We start from the raw sequence: 26271 nt of genomic DNA on the forward strand, positions 1-26271 counted from the left end.
GTGGTGGGCTTGCAGGCAGTGTTCAGCTGCCGTTGGTTGTCGGGACATAATTTACAATTGCACAGCTACGCAAAAAAAAATATAATAAAAAAAAAAAAACAAAAAAAAAACACACACACTGTACAAATGCGGTGTATTATAAACGCGCGACATTCCGACTGTATTATATAATATAATATGTACGTAATAGATGTATGCAAAATTTCATCCTTACACGGATTTAACAATAACCGCGCGTAACGTAACTTTGGTATCGAAGTTTTTTTGTTTTTTTTTTTTTTTTTTTTTTCAGTTTTTCTCACCTACGCGGTGAAGAAAAATTTGGAGGAATATAATTTTGGCTTCTTGTTTCATTTGCCTTTTTTCCAGTCTCTCGATAAGGGTTCGAATATTTTTCCTGTTTGAACGATACGGTTTCATAAATTTTTGACGATGTGAAAAAAAATTTGTGTCCTCGAGGTTTAAATTAGCTCACGTGCTTTGAGACGGTTTTTAAACCAACGACTTTTAGGTACTTGCTATTTTTTAGCTTAATTGCCGTCAATAATTGCAGAGTAATTTGTTTTTTTTTTTTTTCAACCTTGTGCCACTTCACGAACAGTGCGACACACTTGCGAAAAATCTTTTTAAACGATCGTTTTTATCCTAATATTATATTACAACGTAATCAGGTTGTACGTTCTTTTTAATTTATTTATTTATTTTTTTTTTTTGTTCGTAATGATTCTTGTGATACGTATAAATTTTTAATAACCTTAATGTTGGTTAAATTTGAACGTTTAACGAGATGAGGAATATATGGAGTACAAAGTGAATCATGTACAGATCTGTGGTGTAATTTATGTGGTTCTGGATTTAATCGACGGCAAAGTTTTATAGATACCTACCATGATTTACCGGAAGTTGTTACGCGCCTGGATTTGCGGATAATTAATTTAATTTTTGAATTTTAAACGACGTTATTGGCTATTGACTTGAAAAGCAATTATCATATGATCACTGTTATAATCATATGTATATAATGATATATATATATATATATTATCACGTATTTTGATGTGATTTATCGATACGAAGATGCGGATAATTGGGTGAAAATTTTTGACAAACGATAATCTCGTACAGTGTATGCAAAATTATGTCGATCGTTGTTTTTTTTTTTGTGTTTTATTTTAATTTGCTTATTTTTTTTTGTCAAGAATGAATAAACGTTCTCTTTGCTTTTAAATTTCGTTAAAAAAAAAAAAAAAGAATCAAATTCATCATATTGTTCGTCACATTTGCTTGATCCATACAGTAATGATTGAAACAATTTTGGTTATTTATCTTATGTATAACCCGATACATTTATATTATGTATAACAACACGTGACGTGATTGTCAATCGAAATTAATGATAAATAGCTTGCGAGACGATTTTAAATTACAAATCGACGTCGCGGCGTCTTGTAGAAGGGTTTAGGGGTTAGAGACGATAAATTGTAACTGAATCGTATATATAATGGTCGTAAAATAAACGACGATTTATCTATTTATTTGTTATATATTGTCATAATAACATTATATGTATACACACACACACACACACACACACAAAACGCATGTGTAGCAAAAGATTGTAGAATATGGAATTTTTATTACGACACATGACAACGATCTGTCAAATTATATGTTAAATAAGTATTCGCGTAACATGCTGTGATTGATTGTTCTTCTTCAATTCATTTCTGTTTGTTGGTTTATTTATTTATTGACGTGGCGCCAATCGTTCGACGATTGAAATTAGTCATCGATCATCCCGGAATATATGATAACATTAAATTCAACCGGGGATTTTTCCAATTTTTTTTTTTTTTTTTTTATAATCTTTATTTCTCGCCAGTTTATCAGAAATCGGGTTTCATATTTTCGATCAGTTATAAAAATTGATTCCAAGATATTTTTCCGTGGCAAAATTTAAACTCGTACGCGATTTAATTACGATCATTGAAAGTTTGTCGTTTAGCCAAACTATCTCGTAGATTTAGGTATACGTTCTCTGTTTCTGCGTTTCGTTTTCGTAATATTATGAAAGAATTTAATTTTTTTCTTTTTTCTTTCATTTCCTACAAGTCACGATTAACGTAATTCACCTAATTGTCCAAAAAGAATTGAAAAAAAAAAAAAAAAACAAATACGTTCACAATACAAGTTATTTTATTTGGAACGAGTGTTTCGAATTCTGTGAGAGTAGCACAGAAATAATTACTTTCACGATTGTTGGGAAAAACGCAGTCAGTGAATTGGTTGAGTTTAATTTTTCTCAAAAGACTGAATGACGAGTAGGTGAACTCTTTTAAACGGTTTGGCACACATTCTTGGGTTTCTCAAGTTACGAATGATCGTTGAAACGAATTCAACGACCTACAACAACGATTATTTATCGCTCGTTATTCCTGAGATATTGCGAAATGTATAGTACGTATATACATAATACATATATACATATATAAATATATATATATATACATATATTGAGAGGATTGTATTATTACGTGAATAGTTAAACTTTTGTGGTCTAAAAATTTTGCGAGTCTTTGATATGTTGATTTGTTTGCTTCAAAAATGGTTTATTTTTATATTTACTTATTTTTCATTTCGCGCTGGCTAATTTATTCTTTGAACTTTAAGAACGAACCGTTTCATTACACTGAGAGAAATTTTTAGTTTCGCTTATCGCTCGGTCCTTATACCCCATGCCATTTCTGTTTTAATAATGGGAAAAAAAAAAAAGAAAGAATAATTAACCCTTTGTTGGCCATCTCGGAACAATTCGTTCTAGACTGTTTTTTACCCACTTGAGGGGTGAGCGAAAATTGTACAAAAATTGAGGTAGCTAGTATGAGGTTGTTTTTTGATATACCGACAGTCAGAATAATGAAATATTTGATCGTGCAATGAATAAAAATTGATAGATGATAGAAAATCGAGTCGACCGATCATTTTAGAGAAAGTACGATTGGACGAATTCGTTCTCATACTTTGCGGTTAAGATCTTTTTGATTATTTCACATGTATAAGCGATGAATTTTACATTGTACAAAAGTATATTATTCAGCGTGTTAGATAAAGATAAAAGATTTTCAAAAAGTATGTTAAGTTTGTTTTTACTTTCAAACTCACGTTAGAATATTGTAATATACAGTTTGTGCGTGTGTGATTGAGTAAATTATTGCCTGTGGTATAAATATTTGCATATCGTAAATCGAATACCGGTTCTTCGATAGAATTAACGAGAAAATTTGTTTGCACAAACTATAATTTAACCGGCGAACTAGTCGACGATTTTCCTGAACTTAATTCTCTTCCAGCAACTTTTTGATTTTCATTTCACATCTCTACGTTTCTTTATTAAACTTTTTTATACTTTCTCTCGGGATTTCGAGACGTTTAAAACAACCGCTTCATTACGGCCGGTATAAAGCGCATGTTGATAAAACATACACATTCTTTGTATATAATACGGGCTTTACTAAAAGGTATACCTATTTCGAGTGCCTTTTATACATCCATTATTTTATCAAACCGTGAGATGCGGACGTACATTCATTCGTGAACTTTCCTGCCTGAGCAATAAATGTCACGGACCAGATATTTCTGTACCTATATATATATATATATATATATATATATATATATATATATATATATATATATATATATAAAATGCCTGTGAAATACCACTTATCGTACACTTTACCATATCAAATTTTTTCATTTCTGCAAACTCCGTATTATAATAGTATGCCTGATCTACCTTAATTATCGATTTATCTCTCAACTTAGCTTCGCCGGGTTCAACTTTCTGCAATCATTAGCATTAGCATACACTCATAATAATCAGAGAACGAGTCTTAATCTCCAGTAATTGAGGTATTCGAATTTTCTTACAATTTGTCTTTCCTTCGTTCCTTCTTCTTCTGTTTCTTTTTCTGTTTTTTTTTTTTTTTCTCAGCTGATTTTCTTATCCTCAACGAATTGTTATTGGGATCGAGCGAGTAAATTGAAATTTCTTTTTTTTTTCTCTTTTTTTCGTTCATCACGAACGTTTTTCAAAACTCACGAGATATAATTCTCATTATTCTCAATTCACTGGGAATATTATATGAATTTTCTGAAAACGATGAAACGTTGTTTTCTTCAGGGAAATGAGAGGAAATGAAAAGTCTTGAAATTCCATTGGGATTATGACGTTGTGTATAATGAATCCGGGGAGAAATTTAAAAATAACGCATATAACTGCAGAGGTGACACCCTGGTGCGAAACTATATATTATGTTATAAATATAGAGGCCAAGGAATCGGCGGGAGGTACACACGCGTACATTGCGTTTGATAGATATTTATTGTTCGTTGAGGATTTATTAAAAAAATTACATATGAATAAATGTACAGGGTGTCATATTTTGAAAAAAAAAAAAATATACGCGAATATATCGGAAACTGTGAGCGTTAAATTGTTGAATGCTTCGGAGAAAAATTGTTGCAAACAAGTGCCCGAACATTTTTTCAATGTTGAACAATCTTTTTTCGAAGACGAAAACTAAAATATGACCAAGTGTAAAAGTTACTCAATTTTCAACGAGAAATAAGCATATGCAGTGAAAAATGGAACTTTCGAACAACAAAGGTTGGGCCCCAAGGGGCCCAGCAGAGGCCCCGGGCCCAAAAACTGGGACGCTTGCCTGAAATAGTTTTCAATTTAATGCTTAGTTTTCGATATATTTGAGCATATTTTTTTTGTAATGGACACCCTGTATATATATATATATATATATATTTTATACATTAGAAAGTTATAAATGTAATATAGGAATTTGCGTTATACTGGAAGGATTGATTTTTACTAATTTTCATTTCCGAGAAATTGCTCGAATAGTTTGTTCAAAGTAAATTTTTTGAAGGATGAAAAATTTTTTCAATCGATTTTAGAATCTCTGCTGAAACGATTTTCAGGGATTTAAAAAAAATTTTATACGACATCGATGATTTTTCGCGAGGTGAAAATATTTTTAACGAGTTGAAAAAAAGATTCCACGACGAGTTATAATGAATTTGAGTGATTTCGGTATTTCCGAATCTTGTCTGGAACTCATAGAATAGTGGTTTGTAAAAATAAAAATAAAAAATAGAATAAATAAAAAAATAAAAATGTAACAAAACAAATGTATTTAACAAAATTCGACCACGTTCGTGACGTTTTTTCGACTGACTTTGATATTCGTTCACGTGATTGTATACCGGTAATACTGAACTTATCTCGATCTATATATTAGAAGTGAAAAAGAGAAAAAAATTCTTTCTTTAGATTTTGTGGGTAAAAATAAAAAATTCTATGCAGCGTAATAGCAAGATTGTAAGTATTTGAAATAAATTAGGCACCTTAGACACGAATTCCTCTTCTCAAACTGTATATATTTATATTTCGCAGTACGTTCAATGTACGTACTTGCCTATGTAAACACAGCTGCTTATGTATTTACAACTTTGGACACGTATAGGCGTAAAAATATGGGCGAGATTTCTAGAAAAAGTTTTGAGTCTAGATTTTTTTTTGCATTGCCAAAATTCATCGATCCAGATCTAGAATCCGTTTCGTTTCTCCACTCAATAATTTGGAGGATTTGAAATTAATTTATTATAATTGGAAAGTTTTCGTTGAGCTGTTTGAGTTCGATTGAATCATTCTATCGTCGTGAAAACGTATTTTCGCATCGGTGAGAAAATACAACTCTTTCGAATTGCCAGCAAAAAAAAAAAAGAAAACGAAAGATATATCTGAAATTGTCATAAAGCGAAACTGAAAGTTGCGAAATTATAAAAAAGAATATTGTATAACAGTGATAAATGAATAAATGAAAAAAGTTTGGCTCTCAGATGTAGGAAAATTAATGCGTGTATTATCATACAGCTGCCGAAAAATTCGAAACTAAACTGACATTTTTCACCAGTCATATATTTCGTGAATTATTGCAGGGCAATAAATAATCTTTGTTGTAGGTCGTTGGATTCGTTTTAACATCAACTGCTACAGATTGCATGATATGTAAAATTGGGTCATTGTTGTGGGTCGTATGAAAGAGAGTAAAAATTTGGAAACGAGATTGTGTGTAAAATTTGAAATTTTTGTTTTTGATGTGAAAGATCGATCGTCGCGCGATTCTTTCACCGATGTTATAAATTTTTTTCGCGTTCGTATCACGATCACCCTACGAAATATTCACTCTGATTTTATTTTATAAAATGAAAGAATATTTTTTCTTCCTTTTTTTTTTTTGTTTTTTTTTTCTCTCTTTACACATACCTAGACCAAGTTCGTATTTTTTTTCAGCTGAGTAAACTTGACTGCATTAGACATTTTTTGGTACACGTGTTTAGTGCGCGCGTGTGTATATATATATATATATATATATATATATATATATATGTACATGTATGCGTGTATATGCGAATGACGAATCTTGAAAAATTAGAATTCATACCATTACGCTTTGTCGGTACATTAGTTATTTTCTTATGTTTTTAAAAACACGGCGAAACGACGACGAGCATCTAGACCAGCCGTCTAATAAGAATGTCGTTTTATCTAATCTAATCTAATCTAATTTCGTGTAATTAACTGTGCATACCAGGGACGAAGGCTGGAAATTTTATGCCACTCACCCGTAAAACACATGTGAATTTCAACGACGATGAAGAGATGGGATAAGAAGAAAAAAAAACTAAATAAAATTGCCCAAAATTGCTTTGATTACTTATTTTCTATTTGTTATTTTTTTTTTTTTTTCACCACGGTGTACACGAAATTTTTCGCAAAATTGATGATTAATTATTTTCAAGAAATTTATCTCACCTTGCCTCATGTATACATATCTGTAACTTTAATGATTGTACTGAGAAAAATTTCATTTGTCAAAGTAACTAGAAAAATCGAGTAAAACAGGTATCGTTGAAAAAACCGTTCGAATATTGTTGGAACAACGAAAAACGAGGTACGCTTAACCATTTTGCGCTATCGTCGATCCTTTTTTTGGCAATTGCAACGCAAAATCAGTTTTTGAGGTTTACTCTAGTTTTTTAGCTAAACAAGGCTTTAACGTCAATTTATCGTTGCGCGAGCGTTAAGTTTTTGGTAAAAAATGAAAATAGTTAAAGACTGAGCGGTAACTGGAAGTAAAAATTTCTCTCAGCGTAGATTGAATTAAATATGATTGAACAGAATTATCGTTGCTGTCAGACTAGTTTTTCGGTTATTTTCTTCTTCTTCATTCTCTGACTTCTCTCTGTTTCTCTCTCCCTTTTTTTTTTTTCTCTCCTTCTTCTTGAAGCGCTCTAATGGATCAGCTCTGATCACAGTCTAAATAGTTACACATACGTACAGTATATGTATACATGGTGTAATATATATATTATATATATTATATATATATATATATATTATATATATATATATATATATATATATATATATATATATATATTATTCTATTACGAGGCGCATAAAACGATCAGGGAACGATCGAATCTAACGAACCGACGCTAATGGGGAATAACTTAAACATACTCTTTACCAGTTATCCCGTTGTCGACTTGATTTGTTATTCTTATGACACGGAGTAACGTAACAAGTTCCGGAAGCTGCGGTTTACGATTCGTCGGATGAAATTGTTCCGTATAATTTAATATTTCACGGTGCAATTGTGACAAAAGTTGAATATTTTATTGTACTGATAATTATTCATATAAACTAATAAGTTGTGGAAAAAAATCAAAGCAGATACCGTATGCAGTTGATTATATGCGACATAACGTACGTGAGATTTGTATCTCGTGGATTTTTTTATTTTTTTTTTTTTATTTTGATTTTTTTTCTTTCCTTATCTCTGATTTATTGAAATCGAGAGATCGAGAGAGATACAGAGGGAATGAAAAATTCAGTGATCTTATTGTAGGCAAATGAATCACCGATGATATATGCAGTGTACGTGATAACGAAAATATGTCGATGTGAAGTCAAGGCCTGTATTATTGTTAGTTTGCGACGACACGCTTTTATTCGGGGAGGGAGATTAAGAATAAAAAGAAAAAAAAAAAAAACAGTTCGCATTCCTAGCGATTTTTATATCGAGGTTTTTCATCTCAGCGATATACTTCTGCGATAAATAATATTACGGTATAACGTAATTTGACCCGATTTGATGTACAATATTGTATTTTCTACTGTTAAATATACTTCGACGAATGTTTATTAACATTTTGCATTCTCAGACACAGATTGGTATACATGTATGTATATATTATGTGTAAAAACTTCGATACCATGTCTCTGGATGTGTAAACGAATGATGCTGTCAATGTGGCGTTTTTAAAAGAGTTTGATAAAAAAAAAAAAAAACAAAGAAGCAACAACGAATACAGCAAGATTCGATTCACGAAATCGAAGACTTTGTAATTTTATGAGGGTCAAAAAACTGTGACTACATCTTTTTAAGACGTATATTAGGGTGAGCTAAAAAAGCTAACATATCGAATCTATGGTCTTAAAAGGACCTATTTGCTGAGAAAAAAATTCTCCCGTTTGAAAAAATGTTTAGCTCAATTTTAAAAGGTGTCGCTGGCCATTTGAAATTTCCCATTTAAGTAATACGCAAAAAAAAAAAAATTTGTTTCATTAAAAATGCTGTAACTATTGAACCGTTTGAATTAAAAAAAATTTCCAAGCATATTTTTGCGGGATATTAAATTCTATAAAAAACACTTTGGAGTTGATTTTTTAGACTCCAAATTCGTACACTTACGGGCCGTGAAAATCGAAGAAAAGCGGAAACATGCAGTATAGCGTTGATACAAAATTGTAATCGAACTTTAACGAAAAATGAAGAACAAGAACAATTTATTTTGCAAGTAGTGCAATTACGTCACCAGCAATATCTTAATTGTAACAAAGTGTTATCAACAATTCAAAGGAATTCAAAGGAATGTTTAAAAGTGCAATAAACAAATAAATGAACGAGTTGAAACTCTACTCCTTTGACGAATCTAATTTATAAACAACATCTTTCGCACACCTCGTTTCATTTTAGTTTAAGTTTGTTAATTTATTAGGGATATTTTCAATCGTAGAGCCCGGAAAACTGCATATTTCTGTTTTTCTTCGACTTTCACGGCCCGTAAGCGTGCGAATTTTTGGGTCTAGAAAATCAACTCGGCAGCGTTTTTCTTAGAGAATTTTATGCCCCGCATGAATATGCCTTGATATTTTTTTTTTTTTTTAGCTCAAACGGTTCGAAAGTTGTAGCATCTTTAACGAAGATAAAAAATTTTTTAACGTGTCATTTAAATCGGAAATTTCAAACGGCCAGCGACACCTTTTAAAATTGATCTAAAATTTTTTCCAAACGGGAGAGATTTTCTTCTCGGTAAATACGGTCCCTTCAAGGCCATAGATTCGATAGTTTAGTTTTTTTGGCTCACCCTGATATATAGAAAAATAGAAAAAAAAAATTAATTTCTCATCGCTAGATTCAATTGCCTCAAAGTGTTTTGGATTTTTTTTTTTTTTTTTTTTTTTCCATGCTTCTTTTTTATCGTTTTTCTCCCTCTCGACGTCGCGTCGATATTGCTCAGATTGTGTTTCACGTCATTTGACAAATCCTATAGATTTCTGCACGAAGGTGGAACCTTGCTGACTGTTTACATTTGCCGTCTGATTAGAAGCTCTAGGCGGTATAGGAAGACGGCCTGGCCTGTCACACTCTTCGGTATTATCTTATATACATACATGTACGGTAGGTACCCGAGTGGGTTGACAGCCAAACCGTCCGAGCTCATTGTCCCAAGAACCACGGCGTGTGCCGCTGCGTCTTTTTTTTTATTTTGCCTAACGGCAATCACTTGATTATTTCTCTTCTCGTCTTAATCGTCATGTCGACGGAGGGAATAATAATAATGATAATAATAACAACAATAACTACATAAACAATAATAATAATAATAATAATAATAATAATAATTAGAAGAAGAAGAAGAAGAAACAAAACATTCCTCACGATATCCCCGAAATTTCATACGTTTTATTAATTAAACACGCGTCTATGTAATAAATGGTGAAATTCAAACGTCCGCGTTAACGTGTTTCAATTCGATTTACAATTTACATTTATATTCATGTTTTATATTTTTAATACGTCGTGTGTGTGTGTGTGTGTGTGGGCGCGCGCGCGCTTGTGTGTTTTTTTTTTTTTTTTTTTAATGTTTTTTTTTTTTTATTTCAATTATTTTGTCTTTCCAGAGGGACATATAATATATCCGTAGTGAAGTTGAAGAAGAAACAGTGAGAAAGTTTTGCGAAACAAACATGCGCGTCAAGATTGCAATACGGTGATCGAGTGAAACAATTTGGTGACTGAATTACGGGGGGTTCAAGTTTTTTTATTATTTGTTTTTTTTGTTTTTTAATTATTTTTTTTTTTTTACACTCAACTTTGTTCAATATTTATATTCTTGTCATCTTCCGACGGGAAAAGAATTCAGGATGCAGCGGTCGTCGGTTTTCAATTCTCTGATCATCTCGGTAAGATTTGACTCGTTTCTTTTTTCCAATTTTTTTTTTTTTTTTTTTTATTTATTTTATCTATTTATCAATTTTTTTGTTCTCCTACAGGCTTACGCATTGTTCATGGTATTTGTAATTAATTCGAACCGGTGGAATTGGATTTTACGTTGAAAATCATTCTTTTTTTTCTTTTTGTTTTTTTTTTTAGTAAAAACGAATTTTGAGAGAAAATTTTGGATTCAAAGGAAAAAATATTCTACTCGAATGGTATCAGACGAAAATGGTGATATCATGGATAATATCGAATGATTCGATTCTTAATTAAAAAAAAAAAAAAAACCAAAAAAAAACAAAAGTATTTTCACATTTCTTCGACGGTATATGTACCTATGATATGCAATTTTCTAGAGAAGAATTTTCACCGGGATAAGGAAAACCTGCTTGTTTGCGGTGAATGTTGTTTACCCGATAGCTACTTGCTTTTAACGCACCTTAACTAATTATCTTGCTAGTTTATTATGCGTACTAATTCCTCATGGTTTTAATGTACTAATCTTTTATTCAAAATTTGGCGCTCACAGTTTCTAATATATGTATAAGCGTGGAGTTTGATTTTAAGCGCTGCTAATCATTGGAATCGAGCCAATTTATCATCATTCCAATGTACGTAATCTAATAACACGTGGGACTAATAGGTATAGGTATACATATATATATACACATATATATGTATAATGTATACATTATACGGTAGTATAATTATACAGTTTGATTGATTGTTGTGTATACACATTCACGATTTACGTCTAACAGATTGATCATCGAAATTCGGTCAAGGTCCGATTTTTTTCCACCCTGTTTCCTTATTTTTTTTTTCTTTTTTTTTTCTTTTTTTTTCGTTTTCAACTACACTCGATTTTACTTGATTTGGATATGTTTCATTATAATTTCGTTTTTTTTTTTTTCTATTTTCTTCTTACGGACAACGAAATTATCATTTTCCGTCTTACTTTATGAATGAATATATGTTGTTAATCATGGTAAAAAAAAAAGTGTCGCGCGTGGATAATTTTGGTATAAGAAAATTGACAAATTGTAAAAATTCAAATTTACCGCTATTCTATGAATATATTCCAATTTGAAATAATCTTTCTTCAATATTTATATATATATATATATATATTTACACACAGACACACGTGAGATTTCGTACGTTATTTAAGAGATTGAAAAATGTTTGGTGTTTCAAATTTACATTGAGATTATAGGAAAAATGACCAGCATCAATTTTGTTGTCATACTTGTATAGTTACAAAATTTTGTGATTAAACGAGTAAAGATGAAAGGATGACAATTTTAAGACGAAACACGCATCGATGCTGCGTTGTTGTATAGTAGAGTTCTTATCTAACTTTAGAACGGTTTGCCACCTGTGTAATTATGTGTTTACGACCTACCCTCAGAAAAAAGGATTGTAATAAAAAAAGGGACTGCTCTATTTTACCAACATTTTTTTTTCCCCTTTTTTTTCACCAGCGATCTTCTTGAGAGGAGGGTCCTCGCTTTCAGATAAGCCATTTTTATGTACCTAACCGTTTATCTGTACGTATATAATATATATATATATATATATATATATATATTATAAGATTAGATATATAAGATGTTGGCATTTCTTAAAAGTCTCAAAAATTTCTCAAAAATCTTATATTTCGTCCCGATTATTCTGACACCCGTCCCACAATGGGGCGATTTTTTCTTCTATTCTTTTCAAGCACTTTAAACATTTTGAACAAACAAAACACCATGTTTCAACGTTCTGAAAAATTACAAAAAAGATTTTGCGTTCCTGTGGCAAAAGATTCATAATTTAATGCAGAATTTTTTTGATCGAGTTGACATGAAATGTTTCGCATATATGCGCGTGTAGTCGTACTTGAGCCGATGACGGAAAAACAGTCGTGATTTCTCGTTGCCGTTTCTGATTTCATAATCGATCGCGTGAATGAGATTTTTATAATCATACAAACTGTGTGGCGGTGATAAAGATTTGTTGTCAGAAATCTTTCATCAATCCGGGTCTTTCACTTTGCACGTGATTCGGGTTCAAATGACTGTGAGCTTAATGTTCAGAGGAATAAAGAAGGTGAATAAAGAAAAGAAAAAGAAGCGTCAAAACTTCAGCGCAGCGGAAATTGAAACAACGAAGATATTTTGACGGATTTTGGTCGATGCAATTTTTCACGTCGTTGAAGAATGAAGGGAGAAAAAAAGATTAATCGAATTTCAAAACTGATCTCAATTACGACAAGTTTAATAATTCAGAATATCGCAAAGTCCGTGAAAAGTTTTTGAAAAAAAAAAAAAAAAAAAATGAAAAATAAAATAACGCACTCGTCCGGTATATTTATACCTGCAGTCACGTAAACTCGGATTAAGTGTGGATATTATTATTCCAAGATGTGGATAAAATTTTGCACCGCGATTGAGTTGGTAAAATAATAAATAAATAAAAAACGATTTTTTGGAGTGACAGTTGTTTAGACGGGAGTGAATGGTCGTTGTATAATATCACTCGGATAATTTCAAATGTTCATTTGAAAGCGGTTTGGTATGTTTGTAAGGTTTAAGTTGAAAAAATAAACATGTAAAAGTCTGAAAAAGAAAAAAAAAAACAAAAAACAATCGCAACCGAGTCGATAAGATAATTTGTTCTGAATAATAATAATAATGCCAAAAAGTTGTTAATAAATCGTTTGAACAAAAATTTGTTCAACAAACCTCTGGTGACGTTTTTTTTTTTTTTTTATTACACACAGAATGAATTCATTGATTTTTCCGAATACGTGTTTTTTTTTTTTTTTTATTGGAATCTGCGATGATTTGAAAAAGCCTGTTTTTGGGAATTTTTGGATAGGCTTTCGTAAATGGTTTCGTATACGTGACACTGAAAAAGTTTTAGAGGCACGGAACGAATAGTTTTACAAATAGAGCGATGGAAAATTTTGGAAAACGAAATTATTCAAAATCGCCGGAAATTCAAAAGAAAAAAAAAAAAAAAAAAATTGGTAGGTATTCAGAAAAATCAATGAATTCATTGCATATGAGATGTGTTGAACAAATTTTTGGTCAAACAATTTGTTGAGAACTTTTTGACATTATTATTATAATTAAAAACGAATTACCGTATCGACTCGCTTACGATTGACATTTTTCAAATTCTCTGTCTCATCGCGAAGCGTTCAATATACTCTCATCCAGATTCACGTTTGGTTGGGAATATCGGTCCAAGTAATACCTCAAGATATAGTTTTTTTCATTTCTACATCCGCCATATTAGATCCACCATCTTGTATTTAAAAATTATCAAAATTCCGAATTCAGATTCGTGTAATCAGCACGATTGTAAAAAAAACCTCCGAGTAAGAAAATTCAGGTGAAAACGTGTGACTGAAATGGTTAACCTGTGCTTGGATAATAAAATCGGATACTCGTAGTAGTTAATTGAAGAGAATATACAACTTTTTCACAATACGATACACAACGGTGTAAAACATAACGTAACTGACCGCGTTACCGAAACTGAATGGACCACTCGATGACGCAATAGACAGACGTGAGGGAAAAATAACGCACGTTACGTATCTTGAATTTAAACCACAAGGCTTGTTTTGCCATTTCGCGGATGTTCTCCAGTCTCTGCAGCATCTCGAATGTATATATGTTGCTGTTTTACGCGCCTGTATTCATCGTCGTCGTCGTCGTCATCATCATCATCATCATCATCATCATCATCATCATCATCATCATCATCATCATCATCTTGCCACCAATCTCTCCAGTGGCTCGTTGTATTATAATTAGACTCACCTATCTAGTAAAATGCAGAGGCTAGGGCGTCTGGAGATCGCTTCTATGATTTCTCAATAATCCTCAAGGATCCTACAGAGGCTGGTTTGCTCACTTCTGATTTTACGCCTGGTATTTTCTCTCTGTTCGTTGGAATTTTTTTTTTTTTTTTTTTCTAACCAATAACGCGAGAAGAGGAAATTGTTTTTTTTTTTTTTTTTCTCAAACGATCATCGCTAACAAGACTCGTCATAATTCGTGACTGAGGTCAGTCTGGTTGAATTTGATTTTTGCATGTTAAAAATAATTCAATTTTTATTTACCGATGCGATTAAACTGAGTAATTTAAAATTTAATCGGGCGATTCGTAATTTGTTTTATTTTATCGTTAAAAATATAATGTTTATACGAATCTTGCAATTGTAAAATTCAAGTTTAAGGATTTTGTTGTGTGTCAATATTTTTTGTCCACTTTGCTTTTCACGTTACTCGTATAATATTCGCGATTACGTTGTGACAAAATTACGAACAGTTATTCACTTTTTGACGTAGGAAAGAAATCTGAAAAACAACGATTTAAACATCGAACGGAGAAAAAACTGCAAAACAGATAAGAAATTTTTCCAGAGCGATTGTAAAATTATCCCTGGAATTGTATGACACAAGCTTTTTTTTTTCATTTCATTATAAATCAACAAACTCCGGAAACGATTAAATCGCTTTAGAATTTTTAATTAAAAAAAAAAACAAAACTAGTTTCGATGCATTTTTTCTGCACACATACACAGATTACGCTGCTGCTGCATAGCTGAAATAAATCGGAATTGATAGAATGGCTTGTTGCTTGCAGAAGAGAAAGTGAAAGAAATTAATAAAAAAAAAAAAAAATAAATAAAAAGAAAAAATATTAAACTTGTCTCCGTTAATCAAAATTGTCGGTAAGTGTTTTTTTTTTTTTTTTTTAGTTAGTCTGCCGCAAGCTTACCTCGACGATTACTATCCTTGTATAAATTGAGATGCGCGCGTCATGTTTGAGAGCTCTGAATAAAAGCCAGTAAGATTATCCCGAATAAGTCTCTCCTACGCAATTATTCGTATTGTTAATATTTAACGAGGAATCACGAGGATCATACAGATTTTGATTACGAACCTTAAGCGGTTCGATCCGATTTGAATAATTTTTTATCAATCGAACGTGAAAATATAATTTTATTATTTTTAAACCGATGAGATCTCTTATTTGACGGTTGGTTTCTTCTTTTCTCACAGTGTCTAGGTAACTATACATACAGCTTTGATTTTGCTTTCGATTTTATTACCAAGCCTAGAATATCACGAAAAAGAATTCGAAATTTTTATTAAACGATGAAACAAAACGATTGTAGCAAATTTTGGTATAGAATTTCAGTGTAATATTCATCTTGAATGAAAATGAGAAAAAAATTCAACCACCGATGATTTTCTGTAGTCTGCAACAATTTTCGAAATTGCTGATTTTATTTCTTCGAACTTTGCAAAATTTAGTCTTGTGTTTTGAATTTCTTTATATCCAATCAGCTTGCGAATGATAAAAGCTAATTCGAGAAGCTCAGATGGTTTTAATTCGAATTTTTATTTTACTTCGTTCAATTTATTAAACTTATTTACGTTAAATAAGAAGTGGAAAATTGTTAGTTCATCCAGCCGGAATTTGACGTTGAATGACTCGAAACTATATGGAATGTAATGTGGGACAAGCAAAGGTATCTGCAACGTCGTTAATCTGGATTAGAAGACCGTGAAGTTTTGTGTGTGCAACGCGGAGGTCTCTTTGAGTGTAAAACCGAACTCGTTAAACTGGCGTATAATTTATCCGTCGAGTTACAAAGTGCATATTCAATACTTTTTATAATGCACACGAGATTCCTGAAATATTTCGTCACGATTTATAAACACGATTATCACGGGGAAAAAGGTTATTCAAAAATTTCTGACAATCTCAACGAAGTGAAATAAAATCTTCTACGAATAAACGATTTGATAAAGTGAGAGTGAAACACTTTTATAATTATACGTGTAAAAAAAAAAAAATAAAAATTGTTGCTTTTTTTTAACTCAAAGGTTAGTTTTAATTCAAATCGACGAAACTGTTCTGACCTTTTTTCATGTTTTTAAATTAAAATTAGGATTTACGGTATCAATTCTTACAGAGTTTGTTGGAGCTGTTGACGTTGAACCGTTTCGTTGCTTTGATCCGGTGGCCAGAGACACGCCACTTGATAGTTATTTCTATTTAGGATATACCTCTAGCAGCCACCTTACATTAGAGATAGCTGTTGCACGCCACACGAAACGTCGGAAAGACGACTCGCTATTTAAATATTGCGTCACAAGCCGCGTACACTAAATCTTTCTCTGTGTAGTATACAACCATCAGCTGCGGTAATTGGAGGCTCAGGCATTTAATTTTCATACTTGTTTTAGTCTACTGCTATATCACTGCCAGCAAATTTCTTGCCACGATTACGTATAATAGAAATTAACAAAATGAACATTCGAAATCGCAATCGGCTCAAGTCGAGATAATTATCTCATTTTCGAAATGGTTTCGAAAAAGGTTTAAGCTTTTTTTTTTTTTTTTTTTTATTTTATAACGTTCTTAAAATAAATTGTAATTATTTAAGAATAACATCTCATTTCTCTGCCTCTGTTATAACAAACTTGCACACTTATTGTTAACGCATGATTCGAATTCGTAGAATTATCGCTTGAATTATTGTTTCGTTGAGCTTCTTTTCTTTTTTTTTTTTGTTTTTCATTATATCGCAGAATCTTTTGCGGATTACGATTTAATTTCTACCGTAGATGAAGAAATCCTTCTCTTTGTACGAAAATCTTTGAGGATCGATTTTCTTAAACCGTAACAAATTCATATAATAGGTAATTATCTTTATCCAAAAATGAGAAATTTACGTTTATTTTACTTCGCGATTTGTCCGAGTAAATGTGGAGCGGAAAAAGAAAAGATGAAAGATTTTTGTATCGTTTTTATCAGTCTTATTCAGTTGTCAGCTGAATTTGAAGTAAAGTTATTTATCTTTCAGGTACTTTTTATTATTCATTTTGCAAGCGGTCGTCTGATCGATGGAATATTCACAGAGCCTACGTTGAAGCCTGGATATAATTTGGTCACTTCTGTGCCGCGTGGTGCAAAAGCATTGAATGTCACGCAGCTGGGTAACACAAGTAATATTTTGGGTAAGAATCAACCGTCGAATAGCGATTCGTCCTGTAATAATGAAACGATTCGTCTCGTTCTTGAAAGTTCCGACTAAATTAATTGACGGTAAAAATTCGTTGGATCATAGGTTGAAAGAAAAAAAAAGAAAAAAAAAGAAAAAAAAAACAAACTAGTGATTGTTTCCATAGTGTGAAAAATTTTATTCGATTTTTTTCACCGTTTTTCAATTAATTTTCCAACGTCTTTCATTGTTGCGATGATTTGACATGGCAAAAGAATCGCTATCACTTGAACAGTAAATCATTTTGTGACGATCGAATAAGCTATAATAGTAATAAAAGCTTCGCGTGAGTTAACTAAGGAGAATTGAGAAGAAGTTCGGGTGAATTTATTTTTATAGTTTGAATCGTTGCGTACAATATAAACGAAGATGAACGAGCTCTTGATGAAATATATTTGCAAAAACATTCACGTATATCACGCGCGATTCATCTAGACGGTTTGGTATGTCGATTGCAACACGAGTTCTTTAAAATTCGCATACACGTGTAGCGAGTTTAAATTAATCAAGATTCTTTTAGACGAGCGAATGATTCGGCAATATTATATATATATATATATATACATGTATTATTTTGTGTTTTTCTCAGATTTAATTTGAAAGGAAAAAAAGAAAAAAAAAAATTACCGTTGGACAAATTTTAGAACTGATTTTTTTTTTTTTTTGATTCAAGACAAATTTGTAAAATTTATACTAGGTTGTTACGTGTTGAGTTATCTTGGAGAATTTTTCACAGTATCAATTATTAACGTTATTTCAGCCGTTACACGAAAAGATCGCAATTTCATTCTCAACGGCAATTACAACGCCTTTGCGAATTCCGGTTCATTCGTAGATTTGGGAACCACGTTCGTTTACACTCGGCATGATTCGCATAATCCGGAAAGCCTAGCCGCCGAAGGACCTCTTCAAGAGCCGATCGATATACTGGTCAGTGTGCAATAACGATAACAAGAACAATAATAATTACAACAACAACGGTATAAATGATAAGTTGGCTGTTTTATTTTGCGCGTTGGTGAAGATTGGAGTGCGATTGATATTCCGAATTTGAAAAGTTTCAAAAATGCCTAATTCCGCAATTTTTTGGTGGCGAAACTTTGAGTAAAGAAAGTAAACTTTGATCAAACATCAAGGTATCGAAATGGTTCAAAACTCGACGCTCAAAGTTCCGAAAGGGCAAAATTCCGAATGATCAAAATTTCGAAAGGGCAAAAATTGGATAAGTCAAAGTTTCGAAAGTGTGAAACCGAGAATATTTTTAAATCTGAAATATCCAAAATTCCGAATGATCCAAGATTTTCAGTTCTGCGGAACATGTGAATTTCTGACTTGATAAAATTTCACCACTTTGATCTTTCTTTGTTTTGGATTTTCTATATTTTTACGTTTGGAATTCTGGTTTTCGGTGTTTCTTAATTTTTACACCCACTCGTTGAGTAAACTACGCTCTGCGAGTATATTTTAACTTTCGAAATTTTACCCTATCGAAACTTTGCTCAATCGTAACTTGAATTTTTGGAATATTGCATTTCTGAACTTTGAGTAGTCGGGTTTTCGACTGTTCAAAACTTTGTTGTTTCGTAAATGTTTGATTTTTTCACTTCAAGCTTTCCCATCCAATAATTCGGAATAAGGCGCGTTCGGAAGTTTTCGAATTCGGAAATTGAACGCCCCGAAGATTTGGTCGAAGGAGTGCTCGCGCAAGGTTTTTGAAAATTCAACGTGACGTGTTTTTTCGTTATTCTCCACGTCTGTATTCTCGTGTTTATTCATTTATTTATTTTTTTTTAATTCGTTTCTTATTTTATTTTTCTCTCACTCGAACCTGAAACGACACGAAATTACCTGCGTTACGCAACAACAACGTGAACAGACTTTGTGTGCCTACTACGGAGCTCGATAAGAGAGCCACATGCTCTTCCTCTTCTCGTATTTTTTTATATCTCCTCCGAGTAGGTATAATGTTTACTCAAGGATTTCACCCATTCGTATATACACACTTGGAAAAGCCTTTTTTCCTTATTATGTACCGTTAACACGAGTGACTCGACGCTGACTTTAGTTATTTGATATAACTATTTTTCTTACATATATCGTGATCGTTAACAATTAATGGGGAGCATCGATTATTACTGTTCGTCTTACAGGTTAGGTCTTACAATTTACTTACAATTAGTTCAATGATTTCTTTTCCTTTTGTGTTTCTATTTCTCCAATTATCGTCGTCGTCGAATTTTTCTATTTACTTTATTCATCGAGTAAAGTTTTTTTTTTTTTTTTTTTTCCCAAACTATACACATCAATGGACCAAAATCAATTATTGACTGAAGCTTTCTGATAATCGTGCATGCGATATTGTTTATCGATCGTTCGTTATTTTTGCTTTTGTATCTCAGAGGTTTTAGTCATGATAATTGTTAAATATGGTTTGCGTTGTTTTATGGTTTTGGCAGATGATTTTTTCTCATATTTGAATACCCTGTAAACAGAATTTAAACATCTTTATACAGTGGTATTTCTTTTCTTTTACTTTGTGAATAATTCATACGATTCTGGAAAAATCCAAAGCTGGGATATAAAATGGCAAATGAGGGGGAAAAAAACAAAAACAAGAAACGTTACGTTAGCGAAGAAGATTTTTAGTTTACTTATATACCTCTAGGTATATGCATATGATATACGCATTTACTCTTGTATTTTATTTGTGACGGAAATTCTAGCCTCTTATTTAATTGATATTCTATTTTATTGCCTTGGATGTTAAGCGAGTTAATTTGAGCAATGTTTCTAAATGTGTAATTCCACGAATAACATTACGTCAACCGGATCTGAAAATACCACGTGATGGACTGAGCAGATCCTGCTGCATGTGTAAAATGAGTAAAATAATAAATAATATACATAGCTGATTCTTGCGACATTAGGACACCTCGCAAAATCGCGCTAAAAATAACACATTCAAAAATTCTGTGACAGGGTTAATTTTTGAGTTATTATTTTTCACAGTAAGTGTTCTGGTAAAAGTTTTTAAAAAAATCGCGAGAGTGTTTTAGAATTGGAGAAACAATTTAAAAAGTCAGTAATTAAATCGTTGATGCGGTATGTATTGTAATAATTTTGAAAATGTTTCATTTCGGAAACCAAATATTTTTCTTCTCTTGTTTCAGAAAAAATTAATTTGTTTTTGAGATAGGTTTAAAAAATGATAGGGTAAAGACGAGTGATCGAAAAAATTTGCCAAAATTCTTAAAGCTTTTCAGGAGTCGTATTAACTTAGAAAAAAAGTATTATATAAACCATAAAAATTATCTCTTTCCTCAGGTTTTCTATAAAGAGCCAAATCCGGGTATTGTCTACCGGTATTTGACCTCCGGCCAACAGCCGACAGCTTCACGTTGGACTACAAAATTTGCGGCAGGTATCGGAAACGCGGCGATTTTATTTATCCGTCGAAAGAAAAAATTAATTTTTTATTCGAGTATAATACCGTAGATTATTTCCTCTTTTTATGTATAATAACCTATTGTAACATTTTTTTTTTCATATCACATTCTGCAGCGACGAGCAAGACTTCGAACATATTTCCACCTGGTAGATACACCGCGAGAAGGTGATTATGGAATTATTAATATTATTACTATTATCGCTGCGGTAAATAAGCTGAATTTATTTGAAAGCAACGTTTTTCTTCCGGCAACCGTTTAAAAAACTTGTCGTAATTAGCAACAAAAGTAACCTGGCAGAGGAATATCTCTTGAAAAAAATTGAAAAAAGACAACGTCTTCCTCTAATGTTGTTGAACGGAAAAAATTTTTATAGTAACGAAAGTGGGATTTAAAAATTTAATTTTAGCGATATCCTTCTGCGAGGATTTTTTTCTTGCTGTACTCACAAGTTTGTCAGTTATGGGAGCTATTTGACAAAAAAAAATTTCACTTGCAAACGAAACACCCTATAATCAGAAAATCATTTTGGGAAAATAATTATTTTAACGGTTTTTTTCCTTTGTTTTTCTTTTTTTTTTTTTTAACTTTATATCTAGAAGAGATACTTTGCCTGTGAAAAATCGTATAGCAGACGACGAGGCTCAGCCTTTGTCAGTCGTTGCGCCACAAAGACGGTTACGAAGGCGCAGATTTGTCTGGAAAAATCACGGCCTCACCGAATGCAGCAGGTCTTGTGGCGGAGGTGAGTGCAGGTCGACAAAAATAGGCTCGTAATTCGTTTAATCGGTATGATAGATTCGGTTGAAGATCGCGAAAGGTCGTATAATTGCCTACCGATTTTACTACAACGTGCCGATTTTTTTATACTTCCGAGTTGGATGTTCGATGATTGCATAGATTTTGTTTCTTTTCAAGGCATTCAGACGACTAAGTTTGTCTGCATTCGGGAACAGTCGCAGCAGCAAGTTCCCGACAAGAGGTGTCATCATTTGGAAAAACCGGTCGGACAAACGGTCAGATGCAACACTCGACTCTGTCCTGCGAAGTTAGTAACAGAAAAACCGTAATGATCAGAATTAAATTTTGTTTCAGTTTCGCAAATCGTTTATTTAATATGAAAACAAAAATCTTCCAAATTTTGAAACCACAAACTTGCAATCTGCACTCTGTGGTATCTATGTAATCGAAATAGTTGATAGTAGGTATAAAATGCTGGTTCTGGATACAGATTCCTTTACCGATATTTTACGGGCATCTAGCCAAGACACAAACCCTTTTTTAGAATATTAAAAACTGGGGGATATCACCGCTCTGATTGACTTTATCGATGATCGGACCATTTAGTTGTCCGACTTTATCGGTGATCCAATGAATTCGTCGCTCTATCTTATATTCGATATCTTATCAGAAATCACTCAAGGTCAACGAAACAATTCTCACAAAACATTCTGGAAGTAGATTGCCGTGGGCGCGAAAAAAAGTCGATCACAGTAACATCGTTAACTTTCTGAGAAAAAGGTTTGAGTCTACGCTAGACCTCGGCCGTCGATATAGTGGAAAGGGGGTGAAATGACGGCGGAGTAGAGTAAATTGTTAGTAAGGTAGAGCAACGAAATTATCGGTCGATCGATAACATCGGACAACTAAATCGTTCAATGAACGATAAAGTCGAACAGAGTGGGGACATCTCCCATCGTTAAAAATTCTAAAAAGGGTTTGTGTCTTGGCTAAGTGTCGGTAAAATGTCGGTATAGGAATGTGTATTTAGAACCGGCATTGGATATCTACTGTCAATAGAGTTTTTCAAATTTTTCTTCGTTCTAGATAAGAATTTAGTCCAGTTTTTTTTTTTTTTTCAACTTCGAGGTATTTTCAGCGATATTCAGATCGTTAAACGTTGATATTTGATTTTTTGTTATTTCACAAAATACCGGGGAATCGTTATCTCCATATTTCAACATCCTTTTAGCATCTGGAATCGAATAAATTAATGTTCAAGATGGCGGGCGGGGGTGTGGAGCGATTGTTCAGTAAGTTGTGGCACCGGATATCGCACTCGCGAAATGGAATGCGTCCAGGAAGTGACTTCGGCGTTGACGATGAGAGTTGCCGACGGTGCTTGCATCGAGCCGAGTCTCCTGCCATTGAGAGAGGGCTGCGTTATGCGACCGTGCGACGATCCGCTCATCGATAAATCCCAAGACGTAAACGTATTCGAGAAAAATGCTCGTCCCTCCCAATGGAACGCCGAGCCTTGGTCTGAGGTAGAAAATACTAACTCTGCAACTCGATTTTGGCTCCGAAACTGTTACGAGCTTCGTATTTTTTTTTAACAACGAATATTATTGAAAAATACAATAACTAATCGATCGGGATATGTAAGAACATTTTCCGCAGTTCTCGTTGATTCTTTTCATAAATTTGAAGGGAATTTTGATTGCTTGCAAAACGAACCGCCAAACTTCGAAAAAATCGAGTATTGTTTTCCAAGGAATACCTAAGTTTGTTTTTCTGTAACGTTTCCAGACCAATGAAAATTATTTGACCAATTGCTACAGGCAGTCGAGAAAATTTAATTTAATTCACCCGTTACTCTTAATTGTCACATCGTATTTTTGATAAATTAAATAACAAATTGCGAAATATGATGCAGTGCTCCGCGACTTGCGGTCCTGGGAGAAGAACGAGGATTGTTTCCTGCATAACAACGACCGGGCGACCCTGTTCCCTCGATGAAAAACCGCCGTACGAAGAGTCCTGCAATTTGGGAAATTGCAGCCCGAAACTTGCACCACCTGTTGATGCGACGCTGCACTCGAATTCGATTTCCACGTTTACTTCGGGCAGTAGGTGGCTCTTCACTGAATGGTCTCGCCAGGTTCGCAGATTTGTTTGTTTTGAACGGTTTCTTGTTCTTTCGTTTTTGGCCAATTTTTTTTTTTTTTCCCCCGAAAGACATCAAAAAATCCATTTTTGTTCTCATTATTTGATTAAAGAATTTTTTCTTTAATTTCCATAATCGCTTTTGGTTTACGGAAAAGTGTTGGTCGTTCATTGGAGACATTTTTTTCCTCATGATTCAGAAGATTTTTACCATTAGTTTAATAACTGAGAAGAAAAGTTCTTCCTTCGCAATTCTACGAGGGTAAAAAGTATTTATGACAACTCGCATAATGAGTAGTTTTATTTTCTTTTACATGTAAATATTACAATGTAATTCTATGAGGATTTTCGTGTTTTTTTACCCATATCGCGATCCGTAAAACAGTGTTCGGCCGACTGCGGTACCGGAGTTCAATGGCGTCGAGTCGTGTGCGGATCATCGTCGCCGGAAACTTGCGACGAGTCGAAAAAACCGAAAACAACCCAAGAATGCACAACGGACGATAGCTGCAGCGGTCACTGGTTTTCCGGTCCATGGACACGGGTAATTTTGGCAATTTTCTGCCCGAAATGGGACGTTTTTTACTTCAACCTTCTTGCAAAATTCTCTTATTTACACTGGGAAATCAAATTTAATCAAATATTGAATTCTCGGAGAGTTTATTTGCGGTGAATTAGTAGTATAATAAAGAGTGTTCTGCGTACAGATTCCGATACTGACATTTTACCGACATTTTAGCGGCTCCACAGCTTAGACACAAACCCTTTTTTCGGTTAGGGGGTTATGCCCACTATGGTTGACTTTATCGATTATTGGAAATGTCGGTAAAATGTCGGTATCGGGATCTGCACGCAGAAACCTACTTATGATGCTATTTGAATTCTTCGATTTTACTTGGTTAACGTGTTAAAATAAAAGAGTGTACTTTTTTAAGTCTAGAGAATTCAAATTTTGAAATTATATCTTTCTACAAGGGTTTATCATCATCTCTATACGAATGAAATTTACAGAAATTATCACTATTTTATTTCCTTGCCAGTGTTCGGCAGCGTGCGAAATCGGTGAACAGACCAGGGAAGTGATTTGCGTTGCTAAAATTCGGGGCATTCTTCACGTTGCTCTCGACATGAATTGTCCCGTTGAAAAACCGGACGCTAAAAGACACTGCAGGGGCCCCCCATGCCCACCCGCTTGGTTTGCATCCGACTGGTCGGAAGTGAGTATAAAACTCGTACACATAGGAAAACTTTGTTATTCAACATTTCGACGATCTGCAGAGCTTCCACAAATTTTGCCACGGGGACCTAATAATTTTTTTTGTTTTGTGCCCGCACACAAGCATGAGAAAATTCTCAGGCATTCTCCGATCAATTGTAATCATTGTTATTATAACGTTGTTTTTTTTGTGGGTCTTTGTCTAAATTTAGCGAGACGACTTATGAATGTTTTCACATTTTTTTCCGCAAGCGTTTTTCGAATGAATTTTTTTTCGATTTCTGACTTCTAGAACTTTGCGTGAAGGAAATGAAGAATACAACGTTGATAATCATCGCGAGAAATCAATTTTGGACATTTTTTTTTTTTTTTTTACGTGATGTATTTTGATAGGTTTCATAAAAATTTAATTCTAATGCTGACGTACTTTGAATGGGCAAAATTTAATTGTTCCATCAAGTCGTGGAGTAAAATGTTCAAAATTCTTAAATTATCTGACAAACATCTGTTTTTCTTCTCTTTCCTAGCCGCGATTCTTACCTCGATGAAAAATTTCTCATCGCTATCGCGAACATTTATTTCACAGTGTACCCGGACTTGTGGTAGAGGAATGCAACAGCGTGTGGTAAAATGTTTGGAAAGCGACGGCCGGCCGGCGCAACCAGGAAGAGAATGTCCGGAAGCAGATCGTCCGGTTTCAAGATTGATCTGCAACGAGCATCCGTGCAGAAATTCGGACGACAATTACGGGGCAGAAAACGTTAATCGCGTTGTCCAGATCCAGAATGATCCGGAAATATCAAACAGTGAGCGATGGGGGATAAATTTTTTATTACAAGCATGAAATTAACGAGCTGGAAATCAGGAAAAACGCGCTCGCTGTTTAGAAGATTTTTATAATTTCAATCCGACATTTTTATATTTTGAAGTTCGTGCTGTTTTATTGTGAGAAAATATTTTTCTCTTAATTCCGATCGATCAATCCAAGTTTTGTTTCAT

At 33.2% G+C, this 26271-nt stretch overlaps 1 protein-coding gene across 6 annotated transcripts; it reads left to right on the plus strand.

Moving 5' to 3' along the window:
- The first annotated feature begins 20 nt into the window (after positions 1-20).
- Positions 21-26129, plus strand: LOC107221303 (ADAMTS-like protein 3). 6 transcript variants are annotated; one of them, XM_046745599.1, is made up of 13 exons: positions 21-38; positions 10331-10612; positions 17527-17680; positions 18485-18654; positions 21049-21145; positions 21286-21337; positions 21770-21915; positions 22089-22218; positions 23173-23437; positions 23827-24051; positions 24442-24600; positions 25097-25273; positions 25859-26129. In XM_046745599.1, exons 2-13 carry the CDS (start codon positions 10574-10576, stop codon positions 26114-26116), a joined length of 1872 nt encoding a protein of 623 aa, XP_046601555.1. In that variant the 5' UTR covers positions 21-38; positions 10331-10573; the 3' UTR covers positions 26117-26129. The 6 variants fall into 6 exon arrangements, with proteins under 6 accessions (XP_046601555.1, XP_046601554.1, XP_046601556.1 ...); XM_046745598.1 differs by lacking the exon at positions 21-38 and adding an exon at positions 110-179; XM_046745600.1 differs by lacking the exon at positions 21-38 and adding an exon at positions 178-192.
- The last annotated feature ends 142 nt before the right edge of the window (positions 26130-26271 follow it).

This window comes from Neodiprion lecontei, chromosome 7 (assembly GCF_021901455.1).
Source record: "Neodiprion lecontei isolate iyNeoLeco1 chromosome 7, iyNeoLeco1.1, whole genome shotgun sequence".
NCBI lineage: Eukaryota > Metazoa > Arthropoda > Insecta > Hymenoptera > Diprionidae > Neodiprion > Neodiprion lecontei.

Bases quoted from the DNA above. Each gene is read 5' to 3' on its own strand.
- LOC107221303 (XM_046745599.1), top strand. From the start codon at position 10,574: ATGCAGCGGTCGTCGGTTTTCAATTCTCTGATCATCTCG. The intron at 21,338-21,769 runs GTGATTATGGAA...CTTTATATCTAG, and splicing joins GGTAGATACACCGCGAGAAG to AAGAGATACTTTGCCTGTGA. The intron at 24,052-24,441 runs GTTCGCAGATTT...TCCGTAAAACAG, and splicing joins TCACTGAATGGTCTCGCCAG to TGTTCGGCCGACTGCGGTAC.